Source organism: Mesoplodon mirus (genome assembly GCF_964341445.2).
Source record: "Mesoplodon mirus genome assembly, chromosome: 18".
In the NCBI taxonomy this organism is placed as follows: domain Eukaryota; kingdom Metazoa; phylum Chordata; class Mammalia; order Artiodactyla; family Ziphiidae; genus Mesoplodon; species Mesoplodon mirus.
Genome location: NC_138994.1, coordinates 58,229,807 through 58,241,005, shown reverse-complemented (window position 1 = coordinate 58,241,005; position 11,199 = coordinate 58,229,807). Strand labels below are relative to the sequence as shown.

The window sequence follows — 11,199 nt, the reverse complement described above, 5'->3', positions numbered from 1 at the left end:
GGGTTCGATATAAGGAATAAGGGAGAAGAGAAGGGAAGCTTCAAGGACAAGAAACATTTTAGGTCCAAGAAACTAGGAGGATGTTTCCTAGTTTCCTGGTTTTAGCAGGTGGCTGTCTATATAGTCTATATTGGGAAATTTTTTTTTTTTGGCTGTGTTGGGTCTTTGTTGCTGCTCATGGGCTTTCTCTAGTTGCGGCGAGCGGGGGCTACTCTTCATTGCGGTGCACAGACTTCTCATTGCGGTGGATTCTCTTGTCATGGAGAATGGGCTCTAGGCACATGGGCTTCAGTAGTTGTGGCACGTGGGCTCAGTAGTTGTGGCTTGCAGGCTCAGTAATTGTGGCACATGGGCTTAGTTGCTCCGTGGCATGTGGGATCTTCCCAGACCAGGGCTTGAACCCGTGTCCCCTGCCTTGGCAGGCAGATTCCTAACCCCTGCGCCACCAGGGAAGCCCCTGGAACCTTTTTAGATATGGAAGATTAGGCCCTAGAGGGACAATCTGGAAAGAGACTGAAGTAAAGAGAAGGCTGACCTCTTCAGCAAAGGAAGTTAGGAACTTGGGGCGTAAGCAGGAGAGGGAAAAGGGAGCCTGACAAGATGATGGGGGACTGGCCACAAGGAGAAAGATTCTACTAAGAAAATTCCTGACCAGGGGACCATAGGATCTGAGCAGGGATTTCTCAAATTTAATTATTTTAGGGTATCTGTGATGTCCTGTGATTTAAACTCTCTCTTTCCACCCAATTCTTCAGTAAAATCAGTTATACATACAAATGAGGGTGGGGAAAAAAAAGACATTTCTGAAATTCCATCATACATGCCCAGCTGTATTTGGGGTGGGGAAGGTTATTTCTTACCAGTTTCTGGAAGAGGAGCAGGCTTGTCTGGTAATGGTCGCCCCCTAGAGGCCACCTGGTTCATGGCACCTGCTTCCCATCAACCCCACAGGTGAGCAGCTCTTCAGGGACTCTGAAGGTGGTGGTTGTGGACTCGGTCACTGCGGTGGTCGCCCCACTTCTGGGAGGTCAGCAGAGGGAAGGTGAGTGGTGTGGCAGAGCCCAGGGTTGGGGTCTTGATCTTGCCTCCCGGCTCTGGAGTCCTGTCTCCGGCCAGCCTGGTCCCTGATGACCTGCTGCCCACCCTCTCTGCTTTTTCTTCCCCAGGCTTGGCCTTGATGATGCAGCTGGGCCGAGAGCTGAAGACTCTGGCCCGGGACCTCAGCGTGGCATTGGTGGTGAGGAAGTGGGCTTGGCCAGCCATCCTTGCCTTAACTCTGGTCCCTGGGCTTCACCAAGTGGGGAGATGTTCTTTCTAGTTACAGTTCTTTATTTCCCTTAAAGAGCAGCTTCTGAACCCCCAAAGTGGCCCTTTGGGAAAGGACCATAGCCCAACTTCCCTGGGTCATCTAGGGCACCAGACTGGGAGGGGATCGTACCTTAAATAGCCAAGGGATCAGGAACAGTCTTGTTTTTCTTTTTACTTTGTTTAAGTCAGTTTTATTGAGGTATAATTCATACAGAGTAACCTTCTCCTTGTTTGAAGTTTGATACAGTCATTTCCAGCCTTGTTACCCCACCGCAATCAAGATACAGAATATTTCTGTCACCCCAGAAAGATCCTCCGGCCCCAGACAACCACTGATCTAGTTTCTGTCCCAATAGTTTTGCCTTTTCCAGAGCTTCATAGAAAGGGATCTTTTGGCTTTTAAAGTAACTTTTTCTGCTTATGGAGTAGTTTTTTAAAAGTCTGCATGCTTCTCATAAAAGAGGGTAAAAAATAGTTAAATATAAGAGTCAAATTTGTAATCGATCTCCACATCCACAGAAACCATATTAATATTTTTATATACCTCCATAGAAACTTTTTTCTCTGCATATATACATATACTTTTAACCAACTTTCCAACTAAACTGTAATCTTGTTAAAAACAAAAAACACACCACCATTTCCCTTGTCTTTTAATAGATTCTTTAAGAATGCCAGTTTTAGCAGCTATGTATTATTTTGTTTAATACCTATGTTACAGGGGTCAGGAAACCTTTCCTCTAAAGGACCAGACAGTAAATACAGTTTGCCTTCCCTATCTGTGGGTTCTGCATCCGTGGATTCAACCAACTGTGGATTTGAGCTTAGTTGGTTGAATCTGTGGATGCGGAACCCACAGATACGAAGGGCCAACTATACTACACCATCTTATTTTATTTTATTTTATTTTATTTATTTCTTGGACTGTGCTGCGAGGCACGTGGGATCTTAGTTCCTAGACCAAGAATTGAACCTGTGCCCCCTGTAGTGGAAGGGCAGAGTCTTAACCACTGGACCACCAAGAAGTCCCTTCTCTATTTTAAATAAAACTACAGTGCATCTGGAATGGAGAGAAATATCCTTGAAATGATCACTCCTCCTAAAGTAGCCACCTTGCTATGAGTTAGGTAGATTAAATTCAGTTGAAATTTTGAAATCTAAAAAAAAAAACAACAAAAAAACCACTACAGTGAACATCCTTATACCTAAATCTCTTTACATATCTCGTATTTCCTCAAACTCCTAAAAGTATAATCAGTGAGTCAGGGACAAACATATTTTTAAATGTCTAGATATGACATTGCCAAGTTGCCAGGAAGGTTATAGTTTTTGTGCACCTACCAGCAGCATAAGGGGATTTGTTCTTCTATTCTTTTGTTCTTTCTTTTTTTTTTTGGCTGCGTTGGGTCTTCGTTGCTGCGCGTGAGCTTTCTCTAGTTGCAGCAAGCAGGGGCTGCTCTTTTTTGTGGTGTGTGGGTTTCTCTTGCTGTGGAGCACGGGCTCTAGGCACGTGAGCTTCAGTAGTTGCAGCACGTCGGCTCAGTAGTTGTGGCCTATGAGCCCTAGAGCGCAGGCTCATTAGTTGTGGCGCTTGGGCTTAGTTACTCTGCGGCATGTGGGATCTTCCCGGACCAGGGAGTGAACCCATGTCCCCCTGCATTGGCAGGAGGATTCCTAACCACTGCGCCGCCTGGGAAGTCCCTTTTGTTCTTATACTGGGTCCCAAGGCCTCCCTCTCCAGACTGTAGGATGTATGTGAGCACCTGCTATGTTCCAGGCTCTGGCTTAGGCAGCAGGGATTCAATGATGAACAAGCCACACCTCTGCCCAGGGGTGGGGTGGGGAGCAGGGAGTAACCTCAAGCGGATGCACTGAGGTTGGCGTTGCTTACCTGAGACTAGCCTGGGCAGGGTAGAGTTGACCGGCCAAATTAGGATCCCCCTTTCTAAAACCCCTCCCACGTATACACACAGATGCACACCCTGACACAAAGGGGTGGGTGCACATGGTCTCAGGATGCCCAATGGCTGCGTTGGGGTTGTAGTGGGCCTAAGCGGACAGCACTGCTTTTCCCAGACACATGCCCCGTTACCTTTTATTGGAATCAAGCCTGGGACGTTGTGGTTTAGTGGCAAGAGCTCTGCGCAAGTCAGGAGTCCAGGGTTCTGATTCCAGACCGTTGATAAATTATGGAAGCTTGGGGAAGTCGTTTCCCTGTACTAGGCCTCAGCTTTCCCATCTGTAAAATGAAGCCATAGGAGCAGATGTCCTCTGTACCAGCATTACGGATCTATAAGCCTTTGATTCTTTCTGCCGCAGGTGACCAATCACATGACCCGAGACAGGGACAGCGGGCAGCTCAAACCTGCCCTGGGACGCTCCTGGAGCTTTGTGCCTAGCACCCGGCTTCTCCTGGACACCGGCCAAGGTGCAGGAGCATCAGGCAGCTGGCGCGTGGTGTGTCTGACCAAATCTCCCCGTCTGGTGAGCCAGCCCCAGGGGAAAGCCAGGAATCTGGGCCCTTGAGGGTGGCTTCTGTGCCCACAGATGTCTCATCGAGGAACTTCTGGATACTGAGACCCTGCAGCCAAAGAGGGTACCCACTTGGGCTGCTCAACTCAAAAACTCACCTTCCCCTCCTGTCTTGTTCCAGCCAACAGGTTTCCAGGAGATGGTGGACATTGGGACCTGGGGGACTCCAGTGCAGAGCCCAACATTACAGGGAGATCACACGTGACTTGCTGTTGACTGGGACAAACCCTCCTGCACAGTAATGCCTGCCGTAATGCCTGCCGCCTGCCGTTCACTGCCGGCAGCCCCTGGGGCTGCAGAGAAGCTCTCGGGCTGGGCAGACATCTTAGTCCTTAGCTCCTCTCTCTGGAAACACAGTGTTACTGGCTAGAGAGGATGCTACTGTGGAAGGACCCAGAAATTCATGCTGGTACCAGGTTTTCCTCCCTTGTGTCTACCAGAAGGTGCCGAATTCAGCGTCTTGGGCGTCTCTGAAGAGGCATGCTGGTGCCTGGACAGATAACCCTGTGCATCGCCGTACTGCACTCCATCCTAACAGTGAACGAGTCTGAGGCCTCTAGCTTGCCTTTGCTTCCCTTCTTCTTCTTCTTTTTTTTTTGCCTCTGTTTTTCCATCTGTAAGATGGGGCTCCCTTTCTCTTAACTCTCTCTTTGAGTTACCGGGTAGAAGTAACCTTGTAAGTGCAAAACTCTTCTTTATCTAGGTCCTGATCTTAAAAACATACAGAGGAAATTCTCTGAGCCCCAGAGCCATCCATTTTCCCTGAGGAAGGTGGTTTTTCAGTTTCCCCTAGTGAGGCCCCAAAGAATGGTTATTCCTCTTTCCGTCTTGCCCATTTGGTTTCACAAACCTGCATGCATCACCATGACCAGGTGAGACTGGGAGCTCACTGCAGTCCCAGGAATCTAATTTAACAGGAAGGGAAGATGTGACCTGGTCCCCATGAATCCAGCCACTTGTTCAACGTGCATGGTGCCCTGTGAGGCCCCTCCACAGTGTCGAGTAACCAGAGGTGCTGAACCATGGCCTTGCCCATAAACAGACAGAGGAGAATTTGCACAGTAAATAGAGCCAGCTGGGAAAACTGATGCTGGCTTAAATAATACATGGTAAATCTAGTCCTTTATGTAGAAATTCATTGCCGGTGGCTCCAACATGCAATATAATTACCCCTCTCTTCCTGCCAGCTGTACCACAGCCTGGTGCCCTGGTGTATGAAATAACCCCCCTGTCTGTTACGGGCACTGTGGCCATCCCTCTGCAAGCTATAACTCTGGCTGGGTGGGGAGGAGGACACGAGGGAAGGAAATAAAAGACAAAGGAGAGAAAGGATTGTTCACTGACCACAATTTTTAAAGGAAGGTTGCCTTTCTCGGTTTGAGAGCCTGTCATGTAATTAATTAGTTGCTTGGCTGCAGGAAGAGAGGTCAGAGTTACAGGCCGAAGACATGACATTTAGAGGCGATGAACACAGCAGGGATAAAAGCAAGAAGCCTGGAGGACTGGGAACAAGTGGCAGACCAGCCCGATGGTATCTGCCTGAGTGAGGACAGGCTTGGTAAGCTGCAGACTGGAGGAGGAACCCTGGCGCTGCTGCTTTCACAGGCTCCCAGATGAAACGAATCTTCAGCATCCTTACACCAGGAGCGGTTGGCGCATAATTGCAACCCTAGTAGGAAACAAAACATTAAGCTGGGACTGGCACATCCCTATCAGTTGTACCATTTGGGCATCCTGAGCCCACGCAGACATCACCAATCAATCAAGCATTCTTTTTGGCAGAGCTCAGAGAGTGCTTTGCAGTTTTAGTTTTTCTCCACACGGCACTCCAGGCAGCCACAAGCAGTCAGTTGGAACTGGCGTTCAAGGTGGAGGCTGGTTACCATCTCTGCCCCAGACAGATCTGCCATATTTCCCATATATGGTGTCGCCTGCTTGGTCCTTGACTCAGGACCCTACGATAGTGTGGTTTGAGAGGCCTGTAAAGATCATAGGCCCCATCTTGTCATTTAACAGAGAAGGAAACTGAGACCCAAAGAGGAGAAATGACAGTCCCAGTGAGAGAACAGGGGCTGGAACCCAGGACTCTCGATTCCTCAGCCAGCACTCTGTGTCCATGTTGCCTTTAGTTTCCGAACAGCACAGTTCTGTGCTCAGTGGGGACTTCTTCCAGCCACACAGCCTCACCGAGGTAGCCTCTCTGGCCATAGGAAGGCGCTCCATTCATTGCTACTGCAGCCCACCCTGTGACATTTCTGCAGGACTTTGCCCCTCGCAGCTTGCTTCCTCCTTGGCCTTGCTCTCAGACCGGGGCTTCACCTCATCCTCACGCTGAGCCCACATACTCCGCTCCAGGCCAGCCACCCTGCGAGGCTCCCCTAACAGGCCTGGGGCCGGGCTGGCCCTCCTGCCCACGTGCCTTTTGCTCCCTTGGCTTATGTGTCTGCCTCCGCCCAGCCCTGACTGCTTCGGTGCACACCCACCCTGACATCCTCCCTCTTTTTATGCCTCAGCTGGGGTCTAGATAGACATCACAATCCTGTACCACTCAGACTTGTCTTACTGTCTGCCCATAAGCCCAAGATCCCCTTGAAGGGCTCCCACGTTAATTTTTCTTTTGCTCTTTCCACAGTCTGGGAGCTCGGTAATTGTTATACAAATGGGTGGATTTTAAGGCATTTTAAAGGCAAAGGAGAAACGCAGGAATGTTTTTCACATAATCTAGTCATTGAGGTCCCCCCAGAGTGTCTTTTTACGTATCCTTCTACAGAGGACTGTTGTATGTCCTTGGTCTGATATTACACAACGTTAATGTTGAGTCCCTACTATGTATGTGCTAGCACTTGATGGCTGTTGTTAGGCACTTGAACTCCCAAAGACTCTCAGGCTCAAGGTCCATGTATCATTGTGGCTGCTCTCCACTGCAAGTAATGAAACCTGGCTGAAAGAGCCTTAAACAATAACATCTGTTATCTCTAGTAACACAACGTCCAAGGTTGGCTCATTTGGCGGCTCATCAAGTGGCGTGGGGCCTTTCCATCTTTCCGCTGTGCTCTCCTTTTGTGTTGGTTTTGTCTTTAAGCTCATTCTCATCAAAGCAGTCATTCTGGGCTTCCCTGGTGATGCCTTGGTTAAGAATCCGCCTGCCAGTGCAGGGGACACGGGTTCAAGCCCTGGTCCGGGGAGATCCCACGTGCCGCGGAGCAACAAAGCCTGTGTGCCACAGTGACTGAGCCTGTGCTCTAGGGCCCGCGAGCCACAACTACTGAGCCTGTGCGCCTAGAGCCCGTGCTCCGTGACAAGAGAAGCCACCACAATGAGAAGCCCGCTCACCGCAACGAAGAGTAGCCCCTGCTCGCCGCAACTAGAGAAAGCCTGCACACAGCAATGAAGACCCAACACAGCCAAAAATAAAAATGAATAAATTTATTTAAAAAAAAAAAAAAGAGGGCTTCCCTGGTGGCGCAGTGGTTGAGAGTCCGCCTGCCGATGCAGGGGACACGGGTTCGTGCCCCAGTCCGGGAAGATCCCACGTGCCGCGGAGCGGCTGGGCCCGTGAGCCATGGCCGCTGAGCCTGCGCATCCAGAGCCTGTGCTCCGCAACGGGAGAGGCCACAACAGTGAGGCCCGCGTACCACATAAAAAAAAAAAAAAGAAAAAGAAAATGGGGATGCTACTAGAAAGGAGGAAGTGTGCGTGGAGGAGCTGGACGTTGGGTAGGCAACCGCTAGTATCTGCCAAAGTCCAGGAGGCAAGTGTATTGAGGCTCACATGTGCCTAGGCCCTTTGTCCACATCTCATTTAGAGCTTCAGAAAGCCTGCCATCTTCCAGACAGTAAATGGGAGTCCAGTGAGGTTATGGACATAAAGCTAATAAGTGGGCAGCGCCAGAACCCAAACTTGAATCTGTCTGATTCCAAACCCTACTTTCCATCCTCATGCTGCCTTCGGCTATGACTATGTGAATGTTTCAATTAATTTTTTCTTTGTATTTTGCCCTGATAGCAACCAAGGCTACCCATCCCAACCTCTTTTTATCTTTGTTCACCGTAAAAGCTGGATCAGAGATCTACTTTCTCAGCTCTTTCCGATTTCCTGTAGGAAAGTTAGGAGAGAATGACAAACACTCAAAGAAGGGAGATAATTGTTGGTATTAAGGTGAACCGGAGGTTTGGGGGGAAATAAAGCTGAATGAAAAACAACAGGGTCTGTGTGTGCCTGAGATGGGAGCCAGCAGGAGGTAAGGGATTTATTTTATTTTATTTTTTGGCACGGCATGCAGTATCTTAGTTCCCCGACCAGGGATTAAACCCGCCTCCCCATGCCGTGGAAGTGCGGAGTCTTAACCACTGGACCGCGGGGGACGTCCCAGGAGGTAAAGGATTTAGATGCACATCCCAACTAGGTTTTACTGTGCTCTGGCATGGAGTTGCACTGGGGAGAGTTAAAACTGTCCAGTTGCTGGGGATGGGCATTGGAGAAGGCTCTGTGACGCTTGGAGCTTAAATTAGAGCTAGGTAGATTATTCATCCAAGCTTACCCTTAGAAAGATGTTTCTCTCATGTTTTCCTGTCTTATTTCACTGGCTAGACTAACTTCCGGTGCTAAGTTGAATAGAAGCAACAATAGCCATCCTCCTTGTCTTGTTCCTGATTTTAGTGAGCTCTTTCCAGTATTTTATCATTAAGTAAGATGCTGTAGTTTCCCTGTAGTTACCTTTTATGAAGGTAAGGACCTCAGTGTGTTTCCTATCTATCCTGGAGAGGGAGGCCAGGTACTGGCCATTCCATTTGACGTGTAGAATTCTCTCTCCCAGCCAGTGGAAGGTCCATGCATCCCAGAGCTGTACAAGTGCACTTCAGCTGCTGCACAAGCTTGAATCCATGAGTAGGCTTTGAATCCTAGCTCTTTGCTGCCTCTTCAGTTTCTGGCTGTAATAGTCTCAATATAAGCCTGGGTTTTGCCAGAAGACAATGGGCGTATGCTGAAAAGTATACAAAGTCAAGGAGCAAGATTTTCATCTCATGTCACTTGGTCTTAGCTCTGACACTGTATGTCATTGGATGAATTAGCTTCTTTAAGCCTTAGTTTCAGCCACTGGGAAATGGGGAAAATAATACATATTGCATAGAATTGCTTTAGGGTCATATAGCTTATGTAAAACACCAAATAATTCCCCAGCCATATATTGGGTTGGCCAAAAAGTTCTTTCAGGTTTTTCCATGCTATCTTGTGGAATAGCATCCAATATTAATAATAGGCACTCTATTTCACATCATTGAAAAGCTTAGGATGCCTTAGAGAAACTAGTGACAGCGTCCTGTTCAGGCAAGGCTGGCTTCAAGTGTGACCAGTGCAGTTGCCCAGAGCCTGGTGCTTAGTTTAATGCCCCGGTTGCCATCCTGAAATTCTTAATACTTTTTGAACAAGGGTCCCACGTTTGCACTGTGCCCTGAAAACTTAGTAGCCAGTACTGTCTCCAGGTATGAGTCGAACTCTTGTACCGGAAACACCCTACCACTGATTTCTTAGGGAATAATTTCCTCAGAGAATAACCTCCGATAGAAAAATTGGGGTTAGCATCCTGTGTCCATTTATCACTTCCTGTTCCATTCTGGGATAACCTACACAACCTCTCTCAGAAAGGAATACTTTATATTTTGCAAAATTTATTAGGTCCGGAGAGTTTAAGAGCTGGTGAAGTAGAATGATGATTTGGGATTTTGGAATCGGGAAAATCTAGGTTCAAAACCCTGCTGGGTCCTTTCTGGCTGAATTACTTGGACAAGGTAATGTCTTTGTCTTGTTGGTAAAGTGTATGTTGCAGGGGAATTACCTTTTCCTTATTGGTAAAATATATGCCTCAGGGGAATTAAACAGATAATTTATGTAAAGTGCCTTTCACAGAGTCTGACACATAGTAGGTGCTCAGTCACCATTAATTTCTCATGCTCTTGCCAAAAGTAAAAAAAATCAGGGCTCTAGGACTTACAAGCTACGCTGCTACTAATAAAAGAAATAATATGATTTATTTTTTCACTGCTGTTTGGGGAAAGGCATGTGCTTCATAAATATGTATTGGAAAGTACTTAGCAAATGAGTAGAAATAATAAAAATACATCAACGTAAACAGCTCCTATAAATATGTCACTTGGTAGACAAACTAGTGTTTTATTAGTACTAAATACTATTGCTTGCTGAAAAGGATTTCAGATTACTTGCACAATGGGTACATTATTGAGTGCCTCTGTGGAAGGGCACGATAAAGATGAAAAATAGTGATGGTGATAATACTAAAGGTGGAGAAAGGAGGAGTGTGGGTAAACGCAGCTCTGAGCCCTCCTCGCTTTAGCGACGTGCACATTATTTAGCAGCGTTCCAATGATTTAGCTGTAATATGGACCAGAGGGCCCAGAAAAAATCCACAAGGATATCGTGAATTCTGACACCAATTATTAGGCCAATCAGTGGCTTAAGTGCACTCCCTTTCGGAACTGAGCACTCAGCTTAAGAACTAAGCTTACAAAAAGACATCTCTGGGCCTCACCCCATCCCTTGCTCTGGACCTATTAACTTTCTATGATAATAATTAACATCAAGAGAAGGAGAGACTGGGTGGGGAATGATGTGCCTTAATCACAGGTCACAAAGACCTTTCAGAAATAAGACACACAGTTAGGTGAAAGGTACACAGCTAGCTGATGAATGGCTGGGTGGGCTCCTCCACACAGTCATCTTCATTCTACCAGGGCCTTCCTCTTAGCAGTTTCCTCACTTTCTTAAGGTGAAACTAGCTAACTCTGGGGGCTTAGACTGGGAAATGCTGGAGTGGGAGGTGCCATTGAATGAATGGGACAAACGTGGATTTTGATGTCCTCCAGATCTGGCTTCTAATACTTTCCAACTATGGGACCTTGAATAAGCTAGTGAACTCTGGTGGGCCTGGGCTTCTTTCATGGTAATTTTGGGGACCATCACCTGCTGATAGCCATTGTTGTGAGGAACAATGGGATATGAAAGTGAGGAAACTTTGAAACTTATTTTGAAACGAGTTCTGAGATATTATGGGACTCGCTCAGTGTCACCAATCTGCACCACGGATCTGGACCCTTCAGCTCCTCGTGCAGAGTTCGGTAACCAAGGCAACGAGGAGCAGCGGACGCCCTCACACCGGGGTACCGACGCCTAGCCCGGTCTCAGGCTCGGCGGTCTCCGCCTCCCGCCGCTGGGCTCCGCCAGGGGGCGCGCGCGGTGGCCACGCTCTAGCCCGCCGCGCGGCTCGCCCGTCTCTATGGTGGCTCGGGAGCGGCAGGAGCGGAGGCGCGCTCCCGAGGGGGCGGGGCCGCGCCGGGAGCGGGG

General features: G+C 48.2%; 1 protein-coding gene across 2 annotated transcripts in view; it reads left to right on the top strand.

Annotated features, from left to right (window-relative positions):
• The window catches only part of RAD51D (RAD51 paralog D), a 21,111-nt gene extending 11,185 nt beyond the window's left edge, over positions 1 to 9,926 (top strand). Inside the window, exons 7-11 of one of the 2 annotated variants that reach the window (XM_082603530.1) lie at positions 952 to 1,042; positions 1,167 to 1,237; positions 3,628 to 3,792; positions 3,962 to 4,078; positions 4,125 to 9,926. In XM_082603530.1, the coding sequence (XP_082459656.1) occupies positions 952 to 1,042; positions 1,167 to 1,237; positions 3,628 to 3,792; positions 3,962 to 4,045 (411 nt within the window). In that variant the 3' untranslated portion in view covers positions 4,046 to 4,078; positions 4,125 to 9,926. Of the gene's footprint in view, positions 1 to 951; positions 1,043 to 1,166; positions 1,238 to 3,627; positions 3,793 to 3,961 lie in introns of both variants that reach the window. The other variant, XM_082603529.1, reaches the window with a different exon arrangement.
• Positions 9,927 to 11,199: the final 1,273 nt, after the last annotated feature.